Source organism: Haemaphysalis longicornis, unplaced genomic scaffold (genome assembly GCF_048455015.1).
Source record: "Haemaphysalis longicornis isolate Haplotype H1 unplaced genomic scaffold, Haemaphysalis longicornis Haplotype H1 scaffold_10, whole genome shotgun sequence".
NCBI classification, from domain to species: Eukaryota; Metazoa; Arthropoda; class Arachnida; order Ixodida; family Ixodidae; genus Haemaphysalis; species Haemaphysalis longicornis.
This window is the reverse complement of record NW_027526204.1, coordinates 106,509,923-106,536,618: the sequence shown is the minus strand read 5'-3', so window position 1 is coordinate 106,536,618 and position 26,696 is coordinate 106,509,923. Positions and strand designations below refer to the sequence as shown.

Genomic DNA, 26,696 nt, shown 5'->3' with positions numbered 1-26,696 from the left:
TTTTTCAATCTTACCCCTTCTCCATCCCTCTCGCTCTTCCTCCTTATCTTTCTCCCCCCTCCCTTGCTCTTTCTCCCCTTCTCTCTATCTCTATCCTTATCTTTCTCTCTCCCCTATTATCCCTCTCCCTCCTTGTCCTTCTCCCCTCTTTCTATCCCTCTCCTTATCTTTTCCCTGCTATCTTATTTTCGTCTCCATCTCTTTCGCTTTTACTCTTCCTCCTTAGCTTTCTGCCCTTATCCCCCTCCATCCATCTCGCTCTTCCTCATTTTCTCCCCTTTCTCTATTCCTTCCCTTCTTATCTTTCTCTCCCGCCCCCACCCCATTCCCTCTTTCTATCTTCTTTAATCCCAATTTAGACACGCTGGCCATTTCCACGTGCCCTCCTGCTTTGGAAACGTCATGCAATCTAATCTGCTGGTTTCCTTGGATCGCTGTCGTCGCCCATCTTAGGGCGTCTGGACCACACGCCGCAATCCGCAGAATCAGCTTCTGGGCGACCTGCCCGGTTGCAATGCTGTATTTTGCAGCAAGGCTCTAACGGGGATTGTTTGTCAGCAGAATACGCTTTTACGGCAAAGCCAACTTCCTCGTGCATGCTCCGTAACTCTCAATATGATGCGATACAGTAAGCAGGCCTTGCTATAACGAAGTCGCTGTATTCGAAGTGCTTCACGGTTTCCGATGCAATGCAGAAAGCTAACAATCTCCTCGTTTAAAAAAAATATTGCTTACTACGAAGCCAGCTTCCTGTCGAGTTTACGGTGGCCTGGAAAAAAAATGATGAATCAGATGGCCGCTGTGACGACTGTTGTCCGACTCTCGTTCTCTGTGCAGTTGTATACATTCCGAAGTTCCGCTCTGCCGTAAATTATGAGCGCCCACGGGAGGATAATGACTTCAGAAAATGGCTTGAACCCGTGCTTTACCGAAATTAGATCGAAACAAATTTCTACATGACGTTTCTTGGCTCAGACGGGTATACATCCATAACTGTGGGGAGGTTTATCTTAGCTGGTGTATTGTGGATAATGATCAGTCGCAGATTTAATGCAAATACCACGAAGCTGCCACTCCTACGCCGTTGCAGCCGCTTGACAAAAGCCACCGTGAAACGGACGGCACCATGTTAATCGCCTGAGCTGAAACTGTACTAAGCTTTTTTACTAAGTTTTACTAAGCTAATTAACCCAGAAGTATGCTAAACCGCAAATTCGAAACAGTCGTGCTCTGTTTCTTGCACTCGAAGTGTGTCCCTGTCGACGGTGTTTCGTGTTTCGCACTCCCTTGGCAGCTTTTTCCCGTCGCAATAACTCGTGGTTACGGCTGTTAGAGCGCTCCAAGAGCGCGCGCTAAATATTGCCATCTGCTGTGTGACGTCATCCTCGTCACGATGACGAAACTCTCCACGCCCCGCCCTCGACAGGCGAGCTGGCTGGCTGTTTCCTCAGATCGGGGAAGAACGGGTGAAACGCAGCAGCAGTAGTTGGTTTCGTGTTCTGCGATTGCCGCATGGTCGCGCAATGCCCCTCTAGTTAAGGCGGTGTAAAACGACGCCTTGAGATCGAGAAATGACGATCTAGCGAAAGCCGGCCGAGCAGTACTCAAGGCCGAGCACCGAGTCGTTGCGAGGTGTGCCCAGTGCGCGAACACACAAGCCGCTGGCTGTTGTGAGGACACGGAACATAATGGACGAATGAAGGCGGGACGTTCAAGCTGATGCTTAAATACCTGCTCTGCCGTCTGCGAATATTGATTCTCGTTCAAGACAGAACTGCGCCGATGACGACCGCCCGGCCGACGAGTTTGTATGAGGTGAGATAAAAGAAAACTTTGATCGTCGTGTTTGCGAACGTTAAAGGCCGGATTCGGAGATGCCGCTGTTCAGTAATGCGCACTTGGTAGGCAGTATATCCCAGTTAGGTATCAGGCCACAAATTCTCAACGAATGGCTTCACGCGCGGGAAATTTGAACGTGCCTTGAAGACACCAATGCAATTTTTTCCTCGTTCGAAAGGTTACAATGCTGTTTTCCAAGTTTGACACAAAATCCCTTTGATTACCTGATTGGAGAGAAAAAAAAACTGTGATGACCCAGGGAATTGTCGCACAGGAACTAATGACGTCACACATGCGGCCGTACGCCCTCAGGAACAACCGCTAATTAGAAGAAATTAGCGTGGGCGTACGAATAAAACAGAATTGTCGTATTCCGACTATAAATTGTCATATTCGGACTATAAATTGGTGCCACACTGAAGCGCTGGCGACAATTCTATGTTTCACTCGCGCTTTTCAATTAGCTTAGCTTTACGGGTGAACTCATGCTGTTCATCAGTATGGTTTCTGTTTCATTGTATTGTAATATTTAAATTGAACGACGTTATTGATATTGATATAGATAGACGTATAGAGGAATTTAATGATATTGGATGCACCAACGTATGCAGCAATTTACTGATATTGAAAGACGTATACAGGAAGGTGTACAAAGACGTAAACTGTAGAACGAAACCCCTGCACCACAACTGCTCAGCAAGCAATTTGGCATTACTTTAATTAATGCTAGGCTGCTTACTGATGTTTCGTCATGTTTATTGGGAAATCAGAGTCATCCAATTCAACCTCCCTCCCTCCTCGCGTTTCCCTTTTCGCATTTTCCCCTCTCTCTCTTTTACTAGGGCTGACGGGGCTCAACACCACATATCCGATTAGGTGTTGCGATCACTTGACAGGAAATGCTTGACGGGTATCCCAAACGATAGTTTCACGTTGAACTATGGCATTTCACAGGGGTTGAAAGGTTTAGCTTTATGCTTCTAGTTTCATCTTCATGTTTTGGAGTCGCTTATGTAAATAGTTGTGGTTCAATTTGCATTATTTTTGTTTGTGTTGTGAAATATTGTTTGTTTGTTTTTATTTTGTATTTTTCTTTTCGTTGTTTTGAAGGGCGGGTTGCCCTCCGTAAAATGCTCTGCCTCCTTTCCGCAGTTTTGCCCTTTGATGTGAAGCTGTAAATCAGTGGTTCTCAGCCATGACTGCCCCGGGGAGCCCTTTAGCGCTTGCGAAAGTGATGCTCGACCCTACGATAGAGCATATGATCAGTGTCATGATATCAAACAATTTGCCCTTGCAGCTTATACGTCGCCAACACTTATCCAATGCCCGCCTTTTCTGCTTGACGTTAATGATTATGCGCGTCATATAGTTAAACAATTTGCTATTGAATCTAAAAGCCTTCTTAAACCTATATGTCGCCTATTCTGTGTCTGTTTTTTTTTCCTTCTCATAGCTGCCGTGTTGTGCAAAAAGCAGATGTTAAAATATGGGCTACGCGAAGCAATGCGGCAATGTAATGCGGCAAAGCCACATTTTTGCATTGCAAGTAGGTGATGGCAAAATCGAGAAAAGAATGGCGGCGGGAAAAGTTTTGAGGGAGGCTTCGCCGACCCCTCAAGACACCCATTTGAGAACCACTGCTGTAAACTATTACCAAGTGCCTACAGCAGAGTAAACATACGCCGAATCAACGATGATCGGCGGTAGTCAAGTACGCGGGGCCACCTTTGAACGGCTCTTGTAACCGCGCGGCCGTTCTAACGGTCTTTCCACTGTGCTATTCGGCCATACCCGTTAACAGTTCCGGCATATGCATTGAAGATTGATTTTAGTGACTGTTTTAATTCAAGCGGAATATAGCCAGCTGAATAAGAATTTCATCCCCTGAAGGTGAGTATGCAGCTGTATTGCCGCACCATTTCGTGCATGCCAAAGCAAGCCACGTAATTTATTTGGGCTTAGTTGGCGGCAGCGTGTTTTGCGGTTACTGCATCCCCGCGCCTTTGGCGAAAAGCCACCATTGTGCGATGCGGCCAGGTTGGTATCGATCAATTGCAGACAGGACAAGTGCGAAAAAGACACGAATGGACATGACCGGTCGTTTCTGGCGCTGCTCGCTTGAGTATGTCATATCACCGTTAAGTACAAGAGTACGGATTCCTGGCAGGTTGGCGTGGAAATCTTGAAAACTTCGTAGCGCATACAACACGGCTGGAGGAGAGAAGGGACACCACCGTGAAGTATAGGTAACTTGTAACAGGCCACTTTAGTCGCAGCCCGTCTTTTTTCACCAAACAGGATTGCAGTGAGGCATGAACTGCCAAGTCTTCTGAATACAACAGTTTGTTTCCATGGTCCTTTTCAGTGCTTTCTACTGTCACACTCACAGCCGTGTCTGTCCTCTTAATCGAAAAGCAAAACTTCACGTCAGAAGAATGATAGAATGTGGTGCGAACCCACGCGGACGCCGTTCAGTTGGTAAAAAATGTGTTATAATTGCTGCTTTGTTGGGAAGTGCGCTCAATGGGCGCGCTCAGTTATTCCCATCAGCTTGCAGCGTAAACTTACGGCACTTGAAACTGTTTAATTATTTGAAAAGTAAAAATTCAAGGACATGGTAGCGATGGTAGCACTTCGTATGAGTTGTGAAACGAAAGCATTAACAACGTGCCGCAAGGGGCGGTCCTTTCCCCTGTTCTTTTTAACATCCTTGTAAGCGCCATTCCGGTGGTTTCCGGTGTCTCTACATAATACTATGCGGATGATATTGCGTTTATTGCATCAGCACCTGACATTCAAGCACTTTACTCATTATTTCAGTCATATTTGAATATTATTGCCTCCTGGTTGGACAGCATTTGTCTTTCTATGGATGTCAGCAAATGTTCCTTACTAGTTTTTTCGATCTCAACCCCTGTTAACATTACTCTCAGTTACAGACAGTGCATAATTCCTCATGTTCTTTCTTTAAAGTATCTTGGGATAATATACACCGGTGAGTTTGATTGGAAGCCACATATAGCCCTCATGGAGGCCAAAGGTGAACGTGCTGTTGTTATGTTGAGGCGTCTCAGATGCGCAGGGAGACCCTCCTTATGATATACAGAATGTACGTTCGCCCAATTTTAGAGTTTGGTTGGGTGATATTCGCTGGGTCCGCGGCGTATAAGCTACGTCGTCTGGTTCTTCTGGAGCGCCAGGCTCTTCGCTGCTGCTTAGGGTTATCTAAGAATACAGGTAAAGGTACTTTGGTACAGAGCTTTCTTTGTCCATTTATGTGTATCGATAAATCAGGTTATTCCATATCTTGACAGGAGTTCTCCTCTTTCTATCAATTTCCGGAACGTTTTTCCCAAAAATTATAAACGGTTACCAGCTTGACTGCTCAATCGTCTCCTTCGAGATCATTTGGCCTCCAAGCAGCCAGGTGCTATCATATATACAGATGCCTCTCAACGAGAAGAAAAATACGGTATAGGTATATTTTCCCCTTTCCTTAACTGGTCATTTTTGGTTCGTCTTGTCGATTTTATCCCCATATTCTACGCGGAATTCCTCGCAATTGTCCTGGAACTACGAAAGCTGGATGCATCAATTATATCTTCAATTATAATTTCGGATTCTTTTTCTGTATGTTTAGCCCTTTATTCCCCTAAAAACACTCCCCTTCCGCGGACGTTTTGGTCACTCCTGCTACCTCATCTCACTGAAATTCACCTTCTTTGGGTTCGTAGACATGCGGGGCTCACATTCAACGAGATCGAAGACTCCCTAGCAAGGATCGCACTGTCTGGGCCTGTCGTAGACGTCGTTGAACCAACACCTTTAAATAACCGCTGTATGTACCGTATGTTGTTGAAACTTCAAGAACAGCCAAAGCCAGTTTTATTGTCTTCAAGAGATTTTAGTCACCTAAAATTCTCATGGAAATCTGAATGGTGCCCTTCGCGCAACTTAGAGGTTATTATTACAGCCCTACGTTGTCGGGTACCCCAGTTAAATCGGTACTTACACAGGTCTCGTCTGGCGCCAACAGCTCTGTGCAGCTATTGCAACGAAGACGAGTCTGTCGAACACTACCTTTTGACATGCCGACATTTTTCACGACTGAGACGTCAGTCCCTGGAGGTGCCGCTTTACAGTTTGGGGATATCCCTAACAGTGCCGGCTCTACTATCATTCGGGGCATCCGAAATGGGGTTCTGCCGCGGGGATGTATGCTCTGTCCTCCTGCGCTACATTGAAAATTCCAATAGATTCTCGTTATGATTGCGATTACTCTTGCCTTCATTTTTCCGTTTTTTTTTTCCCCTGTCGGTTATGAAACCGAACGCTTTCCAACCGGTCTAAATTATATTTTCTAGGCGCCTCGTAACTAAATAAGAATTCTGTTTATTTTCACTGCCTTCTGTTGATTGGCCGATCCCCTGATTGGGTATGTGCCATACTTAAAGGCGCAACAACAACAACAACAGCTGTCGCTCGGGTCCAACCAACCAACCAACCAACAAACCCACCGCGGCCACCTTGCCTGACTGGTGACTCGTCCTACTTGGACTGCTTTACTGTAAATACCTGGCAATACAGCATTTGGAACTGTGCCTTCCTCGACCCATTTTGCACTTGCTTGTACAAGTGCAGGATAAAAGAGATACCCTGAGGCTGAGTGGATTCATTTCTCCAGTCGGCATCTTTGGATGCTTGTATAGCCGTGTATCTACTTATGGATGCTTATCTGTAAGTCGAACCTGTGAGTGCTGAGCGGTTGGATTTCCTCTCATTGTCTGTCGGCCGGAAGACGGCGAAAGGTGAGCTGCGCGGCGAGCACCGTGCCGATACCGAGAGAGGAGAAAAACCACGTGCGCACCGGCGTACGAGACCTGTGTGGGAGCGTCACCGTGATTCGCCCGCCGTGCCCACCTTGGAGCTTCATACCAAAGTGTTCTCGTAGAAGGAAATCTGTCGCTACATTTACGCGCCATTGTGAAACAGCTGGAAAGTGTTCCGTTCTCAGTATATCTCAGTATACTCGGCCTGGGAATCGGCTTCTTGTGGCTCGTGATTGATGCTGTACAGCGAACGCGAACATCGCCAGAGTTACTGTGTATACCGATAGCAAAAACTCGAAGAGCACTAAAAATCCCGCCATCTCCACGAGGTGAATGATGATGAGTGGGGCGAAGCTCCAATGCTTATCGGTAAAACCGTGAAACATTCGCCCACACATCATATAAAGACTCGACACATTGTTATAGGGGTGATAGTATATACACTTATATATACGATGTTTAACTAACGCGCGCGCCCGAGTATGCAGCGGAGCAGCGGAGACAGAGGAGTACAGGTTTGAGCGGCGGCCATCTAGCGGGCGACCTATGAACTATTGCACAGCTGCGCCTCTAGCGGTCGCCTCGAGAACTAGTGGACACGGCACGCCGAGGGACTTGCCCCGATCAACAGGAGCTTCACCCCTAAAATATTCTAGTACGCTTTACCGTTACTCGAAACGGCTCAGTCGTGTACGGCGCCCCCACACGGAAACGCTTTGCGGCAAAGCCAACTTTATCGCGAATGCGCTGTAGCTCTAAACCTAATGTTTAATACGTTGAAAAGAAAATTCCACTGCACTGGGCCGCTAATAGGATGCTATAATTATGCTGAGTTTCATTTACATGTCATTATTAGTTAGTTGAGCGGTGTAAACAATTTCTTGTACGAGTCCACTGGTAAAACAGGCGTGTTCAGGAGGAGTATGGTTACAGAGAACAGCTGGGACACGTTCTTTATCGGTACTTCTCCGAAGCTAATTATGTGACGTTGTACTGCTCAAACTAATACATCAGTTTGGAAAGATTTATCTCAGTAGGTACCATGGATAGCTATAGCCACGGTACCTACCGTCGGAGGTTTCATACAAAAGGCCACAGTTGGATGTTCGTCTTCCTCTTCACACACGGTTCTGCGCCGCACGTGGCCTTGTGGCCTTCCTTCGTGGCGCGCGCTTATCGCAGCGGCGGCCACGTCCTTAGCACGTCTCCTTTCCCTCCTCGCCTACCTCTCCCGTGCCGCCTATCTCTCGCTGTTACGGGCTGCTGCTCCGTGCCGGGCGCTTGCGGCAGGGGGTGTGGTTTGACCTCTAGCGTTCAAGGGCAAAACTGGTCACCCCGCGAAGACTGCCCGAGGTGTAGCTCGCGCTACAATAATATGAATCTACCGCTCCTATAATCATTCCAGCAGCATCACAAAGCCGCTACGGAACGGACAGCCGCATGTTTGTCTGCTAGGTGGAAATTGTATACATAGACCTTCCAAGTTTTACTAAATTAAGCAAATTACAAATAATCGTTTTTTGTTTGTTGCACTAGTTTGGACTGCTTCCGGTGAAGCGTGCTTTCCCCTTGCACTCGATTTTTGTGTCTTGTATCAACTGAATGGGGTGGCCGCACCGTAGGTCCCGTAGCTCTTGAAACATACTGCAAAAAGTTTTACAGGACACAGAGGGTTGTCAGAAAAATCGTCTTCCCCGCCGACAGGCAGCCATGTAGTTTTTATAATTTAAGTGCGCTAGATGGTTACGTATGTGACGTCGTTCTGAGAGGCACCCACAAGTAGACGTATAGGCTCAAAGAAAATATGAAAAAAAAAACACTTTGCCCGCATAACGTCCAAGATGACCAGGATTGTGCAAGATATGAGAACAAAAATACTTTCTACACCAAACTTAGCAAAAGTAGGCGGTCTCCGAAAACGTGGAAGGTACCAGGATAGACGTTCTCGCAGGGTATCCTAGAGCTGGTAACTTATTTTTGGCCAGTCCCGTTAAGCGAAACTGCTCCATCTACGCGGCCAATCGATCGCAGCTCGTGTTCTGGCCGTGTTAACACCTGAAATATTATGACAGTTTGCAGGGGCTTATGGACACTTTGCTAAGATCAACAATCAAATGACCTTCACAAATTACACGTCCAGCGCGAATCACAAGAGGGCCAACATTATCAGGAGAGTGTTGGTTTGGGCGAGTTGGTACATCTGGCGTCTTGAAGCGCAGCAAAGACGAGGACAGGAACACAGACGACGACGCTTTGTGTGTCGTCGTCTGTGTTCCTGTCCTCGTCTTTGCTGCGCTTGAAGACGCCAACATTATGCAGCCGCAGCCAACGTATTTGCTAGATATGGTAGAAGAGCTCGATGCTCTTTTCTTTAAAACTTTAGTTCCCACGTTTCAAACAGTGATGCCCAGTGCAAATAAACCTTCGTATGTTGTCAGTTGCATGCTTGTTGCACTATCAACCAGGAAACCACAACCACGCGAGGGTGGTGGACAAGTTTGCAAAGGAAGGCTTCGCATTAAATATAGACTTTGATTCATACCTTTTAAATGGCACACAAAGACCCCAATGTTCGAGATGCGGACAACCACTTACCGTTGTTCCCATCCTTGTTGAATGCAAAGAACATGACGATGACAGACGCAAACATTTTCGAGAACACTATACACGCACCACATCTCAATTCACGCGGCACATTTCCTTGCAGACAATTCCATGTTTGAATGCAGTCGTGTTTTAGAGTATTTATTTAGCGTCAGATTTTTACAAACAATTTCATATAGGCCATAATTGTTTCACCGATCTCTCTCTAATGACGGCTCTCTACGTAATCATCGAAACTTGAACTGCATTTCCATTCACCACTTCTAGCTCTAAGCAGTACGGTGCACTACGCCAATAGGTTGCTTTTAATCAAATGGCCCCCTACACCATTTTTTAAACCATTTTACCTAAAGAAGTACACCCCCAAAGAAATATACAAAACTGGTATTTGGCGCTGTTTGGCCAAGTTTCCCTTGCGCCATTAAACAACATACAACAACAATGTAGACTTCGGCTAAAGTCACCATTACACTGCTTGTCTGTCTCGTCACTGCTTTCTATTTTAGCCATGCGAATCCATGTGACTCCGTTAGGCGAGTTGGTAGCCGTTGATTCCTCTTGTTGCACAGATTAAACCAGTGCCAGGCTCAGACTGCGTCCGATTGACGGGCGTGCGAAAACGGTGAGTGAGAAATGGAAACGTAGGGTAATGTCAACGTTTCTTATCTCACGCTTTTCAGGACGCTGTGTGCACTCTGAATACCCTGCAGAACAGCAAAGCTAAGCAGAGGGAACCAGTGGACAACGAAACGCCCGCTGTCCCCGTTTCGCAGCGTACGCCCGAACACTTGAAAGCTGTTGGCCTGCAGGTAGGTTGTGCTCGTGATTGAGCGTGGCCCGTGTCGAAATGTTCCACAGGTAACGTCGGGTTGACAGATTGCAGATTTAGACGACCTGAAGATAATTCACGTGGCTGGAACGAAAGGAAAAGGATCAACGTGTGCCTTTGCTGAGAGTATTCTGAGACAGTATGGCTTCAAGACAGGTCTCTACACGTGAGTAGACTTATCACGAAGCTTGCTCCGCCTTTGTTTTAGGGATGTCTTGCAAACGTTGATGCCGCACTGATTATATATGCATGCATGCTTACACATACATACATACATACATACATACATACATGCATACATGCATACATGCATACATACATACATACATACATACACAGAGAAGGCAGAGCCAGCGGTCAAAAACGACAAGCAGGGCATAGGGGAAGAGCGGAACTAGTTTTCCGCTTTTCCGGGAGGCAATACAAATTTTGGAATGTTAGGAAAGTTAGGAACTGGAGCAAATGAAGAAAAAAAAAACTTGTGCCAGGCGTAGGATAAAAACCCACAACCTTGAATCTTGAGATAACGTGATTGGCGCTTTGCCAATTCAGCTACCGAGCGGCTGTAGTCCCCTCCCCTTGCTGATGTATTCTTGCGTATGTAAGCGTATTCTGGCAGTCAGTGCCGCTATGCCGAGTCGTGGAGAAGGGGGACCTCATTTTTAATCTTTTTACTGCGAATCGTGTGCCTCAGAACTGTCAAGAGCAGTTTACTCTAACGTAATATCCCCCTTACCAGGAAGCGAATATTGGAAGAACAAGAACTACCAATACCATGCATGTTTTCCGGCTCTGAAACTGAATGTAAAGATGTTTATTTTTTGCAGTTTGAGGTCATGAGAGATATTAGCAATGTGGAAAATCGGTTTATGAATCTAAATAACGCGCATCTTCGTGATTTACCACGGTAACGAATCGCGCTCCTTTTTATTTCGTTTTGACAGCTCTCCGCATCTCGTGGCGGCTCGCGAAAGGATTCGAATCAACGGGAAACCGCTGTCCGAAGAACTTTTCACACGGTACTTCTGGCAAGTTTACCGCGACATCAAAGCTCAGGTTGGTGTAGGGAAACCTAGGCGCTGCTGTACTGACACCGCTCTGTTCACTTGACCGAGCAATCATAATTGTAATTTATTGCTTTGTCTATACACCAGGAAGGAGACAACATGCCGGGATATTTCCGTTTCTTGACTGTGATGGCATTCAAGGTATTCGTGGAGGAAAAAGTGAGCACACATCAACTCTCTTTAGAATGCTAGCAGGTTAATAGGGCGATATTTTTTGTACGGTGCACTTGGAAATAATTTCTTTGTCAGTAGAACGTAGTCGGAGGTATAGGAAGCCAAACAGAGCGAGAACATGGGTTTATCCTGCCCATTATCAATCAACCTCAGCCAGATGAAAATTCAGTGTTTCCTTGAGAAGGGTGGTGTTATAGTGCAGACGATACTAACGCAGCATAAAATCAGACGAGAGGGGCATGGCGCGCACTGTATACATGCCTGGTAAAGTTAAACTTTCTGGATTCGGGGGAATGGCGATAGTCCACAACAGATTCCCCCCCCCCCCCCCCCTTTCTATAGATCTGCCACTGGCCTCAGCAGACATAACAGAGTTTACATAACTATGAGCTAGTCAATTACAGTTATCAGTTGATCAGAACTTTCAGCATCCGCATCCGGATAAACTTTGCAGTTGCGACATGTCATCATTTTGAAATTGAAAGGCAGTCGGATGCCAGCTTTGTCACGACAGAAAAGAACTGTATGGCTGTTTGGTACGCCCTGTATCATTTCTGTCCTAAAGAATGCTGGACGGCAACTGTTGCCGCTTGCTGTCATTTTCACCAGAGCTGTGCTCTTCTTTCTTTCTTTTAACGGAAACTTCACACCTTACTTTGGTAAATAAAATACGTTTCTAACTTACCATAGACTTCCGATTGCGTTTTGTTGCCAAGATAGAACGAACCTTTATTAAACGCTTTATAATAACTAACCAAATGCCACTATAGGTGCAACAGCTGCTTTCTGACCTTGCTGGTAACCATTGTGATAAAAGGGTAATTAATCACTTAATTACCGGTGGAAACCAGCGGTGTTAATCCCTTACCACTTATTATCACCTGCCACTTTTTCAATCTGATTATGCCATAAATATTGGTTGGTATGTAGGACATGGCGAGTGTTTAACTTCTGCTTTCATTTCAGGTTGATGTGTTGGTGCTCGAAGTAGGTGTTGGAGGCGAGAACGACAGCACGAATGTAATAAGGTAAATCGATTGTGCAAGCATGAAAAGTAGGCTGCAGTCATTGCTGGCTTTAAATTTTGCACTGTAGGCGCGTTAAGTGCATGCGCATGGCGTGGGGAATAAGAAACCGCTTGTAAACGTGGGCTTTTTTTTTTTCAAGTATGCATGCTACTAATAGGCACGAAGGATGTGTTAAAGGAGTACTGACACCAAATTTAGAGGCCTAAATAACGATATAATTGGCTTCAGTAGTTTGTACAGATTACCCACAGAAATTTTTGGAGCGATCCGAGGCTGGAAACGCATCAAAAATCGATTTTAATTGCCCTGGCCGCGAACTATTACAAATCGGCAGCACTAGCGAAATCGCTTAGGGTGTGACGTCAGGCTATCCGCGATTTTGCGGCCGATTCAGCATGACGTCATACAGTTGTTTCCGGAACCGGAAGCAATAGCCTGCGCTGTTGTTGTGGGCGGTCTCGCTTCGATAGGAGGTTTGGCTTGGCTGCGGTACCGCTGTGAGCAAGGCTTGCGAAGTGCGCACTTCACGTTTCCGCGCAGGTATTGCCATCTCTCGACCGGTCGGCGCACCGCCCGCCGCGCGCCGCGGGGGGCCGGTCAGCGTATACGCTTGCATCGCGGCAGATATCTGATCGCCGCTTTTAAAATAAGCCCTGATAACAATCCCAAGCACAATTTTTCACCACACTAACACCTACTTTCTCGCATGTGGAACTTCATTTTAACGATCAGATTGATTCAGAAGAGCAGCGACAAGCGGTTGCTACCGTCTTGCTACCGTGGTCTGCGCCGGATCGAGCCGCTGAGTGTCCGAGCTGGCAGGCGCGGCCGGCGTGTGCGCGAACTGTTTCCGAAGGCAGGAAACGCTTCACGATTGCCTGCTTTATCCATTTTTTGCGATTAAACGCGCGGGATCTACAAATTCAGCTCAGCGATAGTCGTAGTTGACCATGGAGCAAAAACGGTGGGCGGAGCGACGCCGACGACGCATCGCATGCACGCATCGGGTCATGTGTCTCAAATTCACGCGTACGACTAGTCGTGGTGACAGTCGTAACGATCAGTCGCATGCGAATCGAGTGTACAAATCGTACATGTGTCCAGCGCTTTAGTGTGAACCGCGTGCAATCCGTAGCAGACGATGCAGCGAACGTCCCGGACGTCACGGAGACCATGACGTCACGGTCCGACGTCACGGAGACCGTGACGTCAGGCAGTCCGCTTGCAGGCTCTCCTTCGAACGGCCATTTTCCCGCGCGGCGACCGAATTTGAAAGTGGTTGCAATAAACGTGCTATAATTAATTATATGTTGGTGGCTGACGCCTTTCGGTTCGATTTTCGTAATTACTGGGACCATAGGTATTCTTTACAGCATAAAAACTGAAAGCGAGAAATTTCGTGTCAGTACTCCTTTAAAATTGTCCTGTTTCAATAATCTCCGATCATAATTGAGTGCGCTACCATAAGTTCGCTTGTGTTGGCTAAGCCCACTAGAAATGAAGCAACAGTTCAAGCTGCTCTATTTAGAACTGTAGTTACCAGAAACGTTTTGGCAAAATAGGCCACGGAAGTCACAGTGGTTCCCATTCCCATGCGGGTATTTGTACAGTAAACAGAATCAAACTTTGCTGGCCATAGCAGCTCCCCGCAGTAACTGATCACAGCAAATACAGTCAAAACCACTTAAAAGTTAGTGAAGTGTTAAATAAAAATTATATAACATGGGACGTTCCTTCTTGTCCCACGAATACCTCATGCAAAAGAAGCAGCGGGTTCCTCTCTGCTACTTCGTCCATTGGCATGTGCCGCTGCTTGTGTACTTGACTACCTGGCTGAATTATTGATTATGATGTTTTAACGCGCCGATGCTACACAGGCGATGATGCGAGCCGCAGTGGAGGGCTCCAGATTAATTTTGACTACCTGGAGATCTTCAACGTGCGCCGAAACCTCGAAAGCACACCTGCCTGAATTAGAGCCTGCCAAACGTACGCAAAACATCGACTACCTGTTAACCTGATGCAGGCATCCCACAGTGGTGGGCATCACATCCCTCGGACTGGACCACACTAGGGTGCTGGGCTCCACCGTGCAGGAGATTGCCTGGCACAAGGCCGGCATCTTTAAGAAGGACTGCCCGGCCTTCACGCTACCCCAGCCTGAGAAAGCCATCGAGGTGCTCCGGAAAAGGGCTCGCGAGAAAGGGGTGTGTGCTCTTCCTATAGGTTGACGTTTATTGAAGTTTATTGAAGAATGAACGTACAGATAAGATGAACAAATGAGCGGAGAACATGAGGAGGTCCGAGAGTAAGAACTGTCAGGGGGGACCTCCGACTTGAGTTGATAGTAAGAGGCTGGTGAACACGAGTCTGCATTTCGTTCTTTGTTTCTTGTTCTACGCATGGTTACCAGTGCCCCCTCAGGTTAGCTCCCCCACTGTGTATATACGAGTGGGAGATAGCACGCTGCCGGCTGGGAATATCCGGGGAGCAGCAACAGGGAAATGCATCCCTTGCCCTGCAACTTTGTGGAACCTGGCTCGCCAAACACCACCCAGGGCTGTTTTCAGTAAATGGTGAGGGATTCTTTGTAACTCCTCATATCTTCTTTGCTTGGTTGGGACTCGTCCTGATGCTTGTCCTGATTTTGCAGCACAACAGTGGACCCTGGGAGGCAGTGAAGGAGAGTTGGTTGAACACCTGCCTTTTATGGCTCCTCATTTTGTGATTCCGGAGCTCATGGCTAAAGGTGAGTGTGTATGTGATGGTGGTGGCTCGGTAAGTGCGCCGCTACTGAATGCAGAGGACGTGGGAATAGAGTGCGATCCTGATACTACTTAAGTAAAATAACGGGCTCAGTGGTAGTCGGTCTGTGTTAATCAAGATTTTTAAAAGTTGCAATACTCCACAAGAGTATGCACGTATATCTAAGAACTTGTAGTGGGCAGTTGCGGGTTTCGAATGAAGTCGGGCAAATGGAATCTGAAATTACGCGACGACAGTGGTAAGGGATCCTTGGTGTGGGCGAGGCGCGAGAACTGCAGCCAGAAAGAAAAAATCAGATCCAAATTGGATCGGTCACTGGCGAGTCACGTGGAGGAAGTGCCGCGGTCATACGAGCGTGATTTATACTTGCTATCCATCAGCACGCATGTTATAAAATCCATGCCTTGTCATAAATGTCATGTTTGCACACGTCATGAATACAACTGGTCGACTTTTGGGCAGCCTGCGTGTTGAGGAGAATGATTTATACCAGGAAACCCTGCAAGTCATTCCAGTGAACTATATATACACATCCATCCTTGTATACCTTTTATGTGGCAGCCTGTCATCAACTACACGACGGTCTCACCTGCTCGGCATAAAGGTACGACAAAGACTCAGCTGTCACTAAGCGACAAGCATTCCCTAGCGCATCTTAGATGCCCCTCGATTGAGCAGCAAAAATTTAACTTGAGCCGCTGTGATGCTTACTCAGTAGTGGCTCGTGTCCTACTATGGCTGAAGCTATATCCGGTTTTTAAACAAGATGGACGAAGCTACACCTGGGCTATTGAGGGCTCCGGATTAATTTAGACTACCCCGGTATCTTTAATGCGCCCGAAATCTCGACAAACGGGTGTTCGTCGAGATTAGCAGCCACCGCGGACGAGATCGAACCCACGTCCTTGTGCTCAGCAGCGCAGCGCCTCAGCCACGATCCACCGCGGTGGGTCCGCCAAGTACTTATATGACGGAGACGTACTGTTCTTAAACAAGGTTGCTTCCAAGTAATCGCGCTTCTGGCCGTCTGTACGCCTGCAGGAGGTATTTTAGGGCGCAGCCCTTTGGCGGCCGTCTCTGAACTGAGTCGCGTCGCCGTCGTCGTGACCGAGCGAATGATGGAAAGACCAACGAGTGAAAGAAAAAGCGAAAACCGAGGAGTGAAAGAAAGCATAGGAGGAGAGTGTCGTGAAATTGGGAGGGGAGGGTGGTTCGCCGTGGCGGTGCGAGCCAGCGCTCTCCGAAAGTGTGCGGTTGGGGAAGGGAGGGGGCAGGCTCAGTTCGCGGTCCCTTCCTGAGACGCACTTTGCGCCGCACTTTGCGCTCGCCATACCTGCCGTCGAGAGAACCCACGAGTGAGTGCTGCCTCAGCGCACTGCTGCTGCGCCCAAATATCGCATTAGGGAGTATCGTAATCGCCAGCCAATTTTTTCTTCACTTGTCGCAAAAAAAAAAACGGCATTTTTATAGAGCTGGGCAATGTATTCAAAGAATTTGAGTTCATTCCTGGACGCAGGTCTGAAACAGTGCCGATGGCCTGGACGGTGCCAGACAGTTCCTTGCGGCCAGGGCCTGACGCTGTACTTGGACGGTGCCCACACCGAGGAGTCTTTGCAGTGCTGCGTCCGCTGGTGGCGCGAAGCTTCAGCTTCTGAGCAACGTTCTCTGGGTGCAGAGGTTCAAGTTCGACGGATGCTGCTCTTCAATTGCATCAGGGGCCGACGGCCAGAGGTCCTGCTTTCGTACCTGGCAGATGAGGCCTTCCACATGGCCCTCTTCACCCCCAATCGAATCGCCAGAGACAAGAGTCCTTACTCTGGTAGGGTGGCCCTGCCTGTCACTCCCCGACCTATCAACCTACCTGTCGCCCCTCCTTTCAAGCTGAGCTATCATGGTACGCTAGCTCGTTTCTTGCGTTATGATAACTTTCGTTTTGTGCTTCAGAGTGTGCACTGCTAGCCTGACGCATTTGTTTCAGAAGCAACGATGTAAAAATTGCAGAGTTGATTTGTAACATATTGAAAAAATTAGGACCGACCTTTGCGTCCCTGGAGGCATTTATAGATGCAATACATGTAGAGGAGACACATACGTTGTCTTCTGGTGCGCAGCTTCTCCTCTTACAATGGCACTCGCACGCATGCAACCATACGCATGCGCACTTTAGGGGGACTCGCCTGGCCTGTTAACATTCGTATGGGACTGAGTACTTCGTGACCCTATAAAACATCGTGCATAAATACCAAAAGTCTTGCAGATCCATGAAAACGCTCCAAGCGGCCTAGTTTGGTTATTTTTTTTTAAATATATCACCTCCGTAGTAAAATAGAAAAATAAAACTATCGCTTGCAATACAGCTAGCGCCATCTAATGGTATCTACATGAACCAAACTGTGTTGCTTGTTTACTTTTTATTCCCTAAGCTAGAAAATGATAAATTTCTGAAAGAAGCAAAGTATGCCGTTACGAACATTTTCACATATATCTGTAAAAAAAAATCGTAGTGCTACGCGATGCTCTTTAAGCGCTTCGATCATCAATTAGTAAGTCCCATACATTTTCCAGCACGCGAGAACTTACCGCAGCCATAGAGTTTCTCTCTATCTCCTAGGGCCCTATTCTCGACTGCACAAATTGCCGGCAATTCAGGCAATTTTCCGGAAGTCTTTTCTGATTGGCTTTCAGTTTTGGTCACGTGCTTCCCGTTGACAAAGCGGTTGTGTGTGTTGTCGTCATTTTGACGTTTTATGACGTCTACGGGCACCAATTCTAAAGTTCGCCTTATTTCTCTTTACTGAAAACGCATAATTCTTGGCCGGCAATGAAAAACCAGACTAAAAGCACTAGACATGACAACATAAGCCTGTCTTTGCTATTCAACAACACTACTGCTTGTAATACACTTCCCCTCTGTGATTGGCTGAGAAGGCGTGACGTAATTTGAACAGTTGGCGGGAACAATTACGTCATGCATTGACAACTTCAGCCTGCGTAAAAGTGACGTAATGCTACGGAACAGCTTGAAAATGGCGGCTGTTTTTGTCGCAAAATACAAGCAAAATAGGGCAAAAAATTGCCTCGGCTTACGGCGCCGCGAAATGTGCGGCAATTTGCAGCAGGCGCAGTTTCGCGAGCGCGCTGTTTAAAGCATGTTTCCTACCGAAACAAATTATAGTTTCAACTGCTTCCAAGTCAGCTATCTTGGAGCATATAAATAACGTGCAGTATTTTGCTTTTATGTTTGGCAATAAAATAAAAATTATTTTTTTGGCGCCACCTCAACATAAGAGGGCAGTACAAGCCCCTCCATGACAAAGAGAACCCAATGCTTGGCGTTTGTCCATGCTTGTCCTAGTAAGCTGTTGGGTCACATGATCGAACTCAAGAGAAAAATAACAAAGAAAAGGGACTATTTGGTTCGTTACAGCGCTTATTGAAGTCGAGCCTGACGAATGAGTGAATCGGAGATATCGGTGCGCTCCGCGGTTATCAGGCGTAGCGCTTCGCTGCTCTTATGTGTCATAGAAGCGATGGTCGCGGCCGTCTTTTTCTGTTATCACACCATAAACTTGTAACATAGCAGCAGACGATGGCGTGGCGGCGGCGGTGGCGGCAGGGAAGGTGATAACGCAACAAAGCTAGCATTGAAGCAGAGAGCAGAGCTATGTTACTAAAAGTGATTGAAATAAATAAATAGATACGGTAAAAAAATTGTGTAATGTTCTTTAGCTCGATATCCGCCTTTCGCTCGATTTTGGATCAACGTTACTCGATCGCCTTGTGGTGTTGACGCCAATTCTGACCTCCAGAAATGTGTTTTTCTTGTCAGCCTCAGCTACCGTCTTAATTTTTATAGTACATGCCAAGTGTTTTTATATCTTTCTTGCGCAATATTTGATACCTTGGTCGAGATCTTTATGAGTGACTCGTCAAATTACACTGCATGTCGTCATAGCTATAGGTGCAGCACGTCACTAATTGCTTACGTCGTGCTTACGCAAAAAAACATGGGCGAAATGCCGGCAATTTGTGCAGTCGAGAATAGGGCCCCCTATTCTCGACTGCACAAATTGCCGGCATTTCGCCCATGTTTTTTTTGCGTAAGCACGACGTAAGCAATCAGTGACGTACTGCACCTATAGCTATGACGACATGCAGTGTAATTTGACGAGTCACTCATAAAGATCGCTACCAAGGTATCAAATATTGTGCAAGAAAGATATAAAAACACTTGGCATGTACTATAAAAATTAATACGGTAGCTGAGGCTGACAAGAAAAACACATTTCTGGAGGTCAAACTTGGCGCCAACACCACAAGGCGATCGAGTAACGTTGATCCAAAAGCGAGCGAAAGGCGGATGTCGAGCTAAAGAACATCACACAATTTTTTTACCGTATCTATTTATTTATTTCAATCATTTTTTTTAACATAGCTGGGCTCTCTGCTTCAATGAAAGCTTTGTTGCGTTATCACCTTCCCTGCCGCCACCGCCGCCGCCACGCCATCGTCTGCTGCTATGTTACAAGTTTATGGCGTGATCACAGAAAAAGACGGCCGCGACCATCGCTTCTATGACACATAAGAGCAGCGAAGCGCTACGCCTGATAACCGCGGCGCGCACCGATGTCGCCGATTCACTCATTCTTCAAGCTCGACTGCAATCAGCGCTGTAATGAACTAAATAGTCACTTTTCATTGTTATTTTTCTCTTGAGTTCGATCATGTGACCCAACAGCTTACTAGGACAAGTATGGACAAATGCCATGCATTGGGTTCTCTTTGGCATGGAGAGGCTTGTACTGCCCTCTTATGTTGCGGTTACGCCAAACAAATAATTTTTATTTCATTGCCAAACATAAAAGCAAAATACTGCATGTTATTTGTATGTTCCATGATCGCTGACTTGGAAGCAGTTGAAGATATAATTTGCTTCGGTAGGAAACATGCTTTAAACAGCGCGCATGCGAAACTGCGCCTGCTGCAAATTGCCGCACATTTCGCGGCGCCGTAAGCCGGGGCAATACTGTGCCCTATTTTGCTTGTATTTTGAGACAAAAACAGCCGCCATTTTTAAGCTGCTACGTAACATTACGTCACTTTTACGCAGGATGAAGTTGCCAGTGCATGACGTAATCGTTCCCGCCAACTGTTTAAATTACGTCACGCCTTCTCAGCCAATCACAGAGGGGGTGTGTATTACAAGCAGTATTGTTGTTGAATAGCAAAGACAGGCTTACGTTGTCATGTCCGCCGCATTTTGTCTGGTTTTTCATTGCCGGCCAAGAATTATGCGCCTTTAGTAACCAGAAATAAGGCAAACTTTAGAACTGGTGTCCGTAGACGACATGAAACGTCAGAATGACGACAGCACACACAACCGCTTTGTCAACCGGAAGCACGTGACCAAAATTGAAAGCCAATCAGAAAAGACTTCCGGAAAATTGCCTGAATTGCCGGCAATTTGTGCAGTCGAGAATAGGGCCCCTAGAGTGGAAAGTGTCGCTGCGATCGTATGCCGCCATGGGAATTGTGGGTACCCGGAGAATCGGATTGACAGCAAGTGGCTAGTGCAAAATGCTATGGAATGGACTTGTCGGCCCTGAAGTGCTTGTTAGTTCTGTTTTAGGGATGCTTTTCCGTTTTCGGCGTGCCACTTTCTGGCATTCAATGGCTATCACATATATGTCTAAATAACAGCGTGATTAGCACTTGACGCAGACTGCATCAAGCGACGCGGAAAACGTACCTCAAAAGGCACAACAAACGGAGTGCACTGGACGACACGTCGACAAGCCAATGTCCTCCGTCGTCGTCGCTTGTCGCTACAGTTCACTGTATCGTTGCTGCCGCTCGCTTGTGGGCTGCTTCTGGCCGGCAAAAAGCGAGCGAGGGTCCCAGCGGCCTGTTATACCGCTTCATACCGCTTGCCGCCGCCGCCCACACTACAGCCACTACATAAGTAAATGCCAGCCCGCACTATCCGTTTTCTGTACCCATTCAGTTACGATTTTCGCGTCGCTCTCGCCGTCGCTGCGTGAACTATATATATATATATCCCTTGAAGCATACACTGCCTCAGCCAGACGCAATGAGGCAACATACATGGCGACTCGAGAGGCCGGTATTTATTTGCCATTTAAAACATTCATGCAATTTCATAATGCTTCGTGCGCGTGCCTGACGACTTTGTTGCGGTAATAGGCTTCGCCTCTAGGTTTTTTTATACAAAACAAATAAATTCAATGCGATGACATCATTCTTGCATACCTATAGTTCATTCCACAAGCTACGTGCAGCACTGTGGAGGCTACATTGTTGTCAACAGTCCGGCTACTGAGGACGCCTAACTCACCGTGAAGGAAGCGACAAAAGTCACCGGGGCCTTGCGGTTCCACCTGCCAGGATGGGAGAAGGAAAAGTCTTATCAAGGCCCCCTTCACGGTGAGTTAGGCGTGCTCAGTGGGCGGACTGTCGACAACAATGTAGCCTCCACAGCGCTGCATGCGTAGCTTGTGGTATGACTTATAGCTGTTGCATCTGCTTTCGCGTATCGAGCCCGTAGCAGACGATAATAATACTGTGTTGAGGAGAAGCAAAAACACAGTTTAAGACAATCTAAATAATTTATCTTCAGCTAAGCATTACAAAACAAGCAAAAAAATGATATCTAGTTTAGTACGTAATAATTTAAAAATATATCCGGGACGGCCCGCTGTATCTGGGGGCGTGAGCCAAATGCAGGACTCCTGCTTTTTTTGTCTTTCTAACCGGCAAGTTAATTTCTCAACCTAAGCACTCTAACACATTATTTTATACAAAGTAAAATTTGTAAACAGCGGCACTTTTGTTAGCAATTTTTTTTAACAAAATCTCAGTTCGCATTGCCACAAAGTTGTTGCCGGCCATGCCACGCCGAATTTCCGTCCGAACTACCGGGAATGGCAGCACCCAAGGAGACACCGAGCGCTTTCGCAGAATCACGTAGACACTAGCGCCAGATTCCACTCTGGGTAAGCTAGTGAGAAACTCTATGACCCCCGCGGAATGATTCGAGCAAAGCAGGACTTTAGAGACTGCCACATAAAGGTGCTCTGAAATGCAGCGGTCACTGCATTTATTAATTGAAATCGGTTCCGGGCCGAAATTGACTCAAATTTGTATTGAGTAAACTGGAAATTTGACTACAAGGAATTTGTGCCACCGACGCTGCAACCTGCGCGTATATTTTGCGTGCCAGTGCCACACAACCGGGGACATAGACATGGCAGCAGGGTGAGTAGGCGGTATCATATGACATTTTGTTGCGCAATGTGATGTAGAACGAGATTTGCCCCATGGTGTCGTGTTCGGCTGAGCACCCCCATTTCGTGCCACAGTGACGTGTTATCTGCGCGAGTGACATCACGTGGGCCAGCACTAAAAGCATAATTTTCAGTGGGTTAGGTGCACGTTAGCATTCAAGTGATTCCATCAAACGGAACTAGCGGCCCCACTACAATCGTCCAGTCGAGTGTCCTGGCGATTGATTACTTCGGCCACCGTCAATCGCGCAAACAAGATTTTGTGACGTCATAGAAAAAGTTGCATAGAAAAAGAAAACAGAACATCATAGGTTCTGTTTCGGGAAATGAGCTGGTGGGTCGCATGACCATTCCCGTTTTTCCTAATTATGTAGCTTATTTGAGCGAAGTTTACGTTAAAAGTGGTGTCAGTATGATTCTAACGAGACAATCTTTTGAATGAACCAAACTTGTGTTTTCTCTTCATGGTTCCTTTAAGGCTTTTTGGGAATTTTTCGCAGACCAGAGTGACTTCACTGTGGACGAGAGCACTGAAATGGCCGCGTGTGAAGCCAACATGAACGTCTGGTGCCACCTGCTGTCGAGTCTGCACGAAGAGGACGTTGTCGGTTCTGGTGACGGCTTTGCATCGCCCGACAGCGTCCCCTCCGCGGGAGTCCCCGAGGACTCGTGCCTGAACTTCACGTGCCTCTCTCAGGCCGTGAGTTGGATACAGGAGCAACAGAGGGCGGCCAGCCAGTCCACGCCTCCCGCTCATATCCAGGTTGGTGGCCCGCTGTCGAAGACGGCGTTGTGGTGTTCTATTTTAAAGGGTTCATAAATAGAAAATACAACTTTGTTTAACTTTAAAGAGTTAGGCTTCAGTACCTCACTCAGCTCCATTCCGGCAAAGAAAGACGTTTTTTAACCGATAAAAACGCAAGAAAAACTTAAGAACTTTCAAATTTCGCGCCACAGTGACGTGTTATCGGCGCGAGTGACGTCATATGGGCCGGCACTAAAAACATAATTTTCAGTGGGTTAGGTGCACGTTAGCATTCAAGTGATTCGATCAAACGGAACTAGCGGCCCCACTGCAATCGTCCAGTCGAGTGTCCTGGCGATTGATTACTTCGGCCGCCGCCAATCGCCCAAACAAGATTCTGTGACGTCATAGAAAAGTTGCTGGAAACTGGCTAGCGAGTCGCCACAGCTCCACACGTTTTCTTAAATATCTCCGTTATTTTTTTGGAAGTTTGCGATGACATCGGTATCATTTTTATCAGGACAAAGCAGCCTTTCAAATGAACCAAACTTGTATTTTGTCTTCATGGCTCCTTTAAGCTTAAGAAGTCAGCGTCAAGTCAATTATTATGAGGGCACAAAAAAGCACTCTGGATAATCTGCAGTGTTTTCTGTTAGGGACTTCATAAATTTGAAAAGTGGTTGAACACACGCGAATATTTCAGCGCGCTGGAATAATCCAATGGGGTATGACGTCGGCGCTTAATTTATATCGCGATCCTGGTGGTAGCGCTCCAGAATGAAGGCGCCAAATGCAGCAAAACTGACGGCATATTGACACACTTCTCCGCTTCGGTTATTATGCCTTACGTCATATCCGTCAAGGAAGTGACGCCAGTGCAAGGAAGGAAGCTGCCTGTATAGGGTGCAACCCTGCACACAGGGTCTTGTTGCGGGGAAGCAACCTTTAGTACTAAAGCGTTTGTCAAAGTTAGAGAAGTTAGAGAAGCTCAGAGTAAAATATGCTTTGAGATGAGGTTGAGGGCAATGGATCAACGAAGGTGGGCAGCTAAGGTATTTAGGTACCTATACTTGAAAAGTGTGGACACGCAGTGGTTAAAAAAGACTAGAAGGCTAACGATGAAATACGGAAAGAACAGTGGGGAATCCAAAACAGCCAAGGTAACCAAAAAAGAGGCAAGGCAGATTGAAACGAATAAATGGAGGGAAAAAATGGAAGCTAAAACGTCGTTAGAGATGTACAGGGCTGAGAAGATGAACATCAGAAAGGAAAATTTCTACGATTATTCCCAGGGCAGTGCTTTGCTTTTTGAGGCTAGAGCAGGTTGCCTGCGAACTAAGAGTTTTGTGGGGAAGTATTCACAAAATGATGGGGTATGCGTGGTCTGCGGAAAAGAAACAGAAACTATGCGGCACATCGTGTTAGAATGTGAGGGTATCCATCCAAATCTACATGAAGGGAATATTGGGCTCTCAGAAGCCCTAGGATTTAAGGGTATCACAGAGGAAGTTAACTTCAAGGCTGTCGAGGGGACGAAAAGAAGATTAGAATGCTGGTGGACGAAAAGCAGAGAGGGGAATATTGCCTAGGACAGTTACCACCTGTAACAGAAAAAAAAGTATTTTGTGCCTAATAAGCTTTTTGTGCCTGCCCTAAGCAGCGCTAGTATTGAACCAAAAGTGTAAAACATAGGTATATTAGTCCTTTTTGGTCAGATGACATGTCATCACCCCGATACAAAGGGGAAACCAATAGAAATCATCATCATCATCAGAACGTTATACTTAGCGTTGTTCGTTTTTGGGTTTTATATTTTAACACGAAAGTATATTATGGCGGGGTACACCAAGATTTCACTGACATCATATCCGTCACGGAAATGACGCCAGTACGCCTTTGCCGAAACGACCCGCCAGCACGACGTCGCTCGCCAAGCACACCCACAAGACAGCCGCCGACCCGCAAATCATGCTCAGCTGCAGATTTCGCTGCACATTTCACTTTCGTGCTCTACCGATTCCTATAACAGAGGAATCAACCAGTTTTTTTTTTTTGATCTCCGGAGAAACTTTGACTTCTTCTTGAGCCATCACATCTGTCGTGGAACTACACGCGCATGTTTTTCAGTGAAGTGACAAGTCTGCAGTGTGCTCCTGGTGGCCTGCAGGGCTAGGTACTCTTTAAAGCGTTCGTTCACGCCTCGTCCGCATCCTTCCTTCAAGCTAGTTCTCATCCTTCTATTTCCGTCTCTAGATTTCCCACGTGGTCCAGCGTTTGTCACTCCCCCGCAGAACATGCCCGGCCAAACTTATCTTCCATCTTTTTTTTTTTTTTTTTTTGAGCTGGGAAGTCTTCGTGCCGAACTTGTTCTCTAATCCAAGCCGCTCATTTATACCCCTAAGCGTACTTTCACCATAGCTGGTTCGGCTAACCTTTAAAATTTGATGCAGGAGCAGAAACGGAACAAATCTTGAAGAACCATGTGGAAAGTTCGAAATAATTGAAACTACCAAATTTACGGATTACATTTCATTTAATTTCATTTATTAAAGCCTTAAAGACCAGGAGGCATTACATAAGGCGAAAGGACGCCGAAGTAGCGTAGTTGACCGTCTTTAGAGAGACCGAGTGTCAACCGTTCTTCGAAGAAAAGAATCGTCGATGTTATCTTGTGCAGCCCCGGCATTTCAATGGCAGCTATACCGGTTATGCTTTGTGTAGAGTCTAGAGTCCTCCATACGGAGAACCGCAATCGGTGGTTTTATCAGCACCAGGAAATAAAGGCATTGTTAAATTATTAAACCGGCCAAATTAACAACCTTGCACGCCAGAAAAGCAGTGGAGGATATTTTTCACTTGTGAATTTGTCGTTGACAAGTTTCTAAAATATTGAAGCCGTTCTCGACCTGTTGCTGATGTCAAATTCTCGCGCGACTTACAGGTTCCCGGGCATCGCCCTGTGATATATGTAAAAATATGGGTGACGAATGCTCAGCGGGTTTCGCAGTCAAACGCAGCTGGTTTTGTAGTCTTCCAGATTGGAATCAAACTGAAAACCTTTAACCTGTGGTTTGCTTGGCTTTTATATAAGTGTTGAGTTATGGAGTCCACTAGAACAACGTATGGTTGATGCGAGAGAGTGACTGAGGTGGTCACTGATACTGCTGTATTTACGCCAGAATGCAATGTTGTTATCCCTGCAGCAGAAAAAAAGTGCATACCTCAAGGATAAAACATGTGCTTTGTAGAATCAAACAAATAACTTTCGTTTTCCAGGTTTTGGCAACCGGAAGCCTTCACCTCGTCGGCGGGATCATGTCACTAGTGAATCGTGACCTAGCTTTGCGTGCCTAGTGCAAAGTGACAAATGCTGAAAATGCCGAGGTGCAACAAGTTTTATACTCACATTGCGATGTGATCGATGCTCATTTTTTTTTAAATTTTGCTATGTTTATCGGCAGTACAGATGATGTAAAACATTCAAGGGAAATAAAGCGATTTCTGTGGAGTG

At 46.5% G+C, this 26,696-nt stretch overlaps 1 protein-coding gene across 2 annotated transcripts; it reads left to right on the top strand.

Annotated features, from left to right (window-relative positions):
* Nucleotides 1–1,440: 1,440 nt before the first annotated feature.
* On the top strand, nucleotides 1,441–26,696 carry LOC144159056 (folylpolyglutamate synthase, mitochondrial-like). 2 transcript variants are annotated; one of them, XM_077690312.1, is made up of 12 exons: nucleotides 1,441–1,815; nucleotides 9,953–10,081; nucleotides 10,149–10,267; nucleotides 11,046–11,157; nucleotides 11,256–11,327; nucleotides 12,309–12,370; nucleotides 14,397–14,577; nucleotides 14,784–14,946; nucleotides 15,024–15,119; nucleotides 16,653–16,955; nucleotides 22,941–23,203; nucleotides 26,462–26,696. In XM_077690312.1, the coding sequence occupies exons 1-12, from the start codon at nucleotides 1,720–1,722 to the stop codon at nucleotides 26,537–26,539; spliced, it is 1,674 nt and encodes a 557-aa protein (XP_077546438.1). In that variant the 5' UTR covers nucleotides 1,441–1,719; the 3' UTR covers nucleotides 26,540–26,696. The 2 variants fall into 2 exon arrangements, with proteins under 2 accessions (XP_077546438.1, XP_077546437.1); XM_077690311.1 differs by having other exon boundaries at nucleotides 16,653–17,030.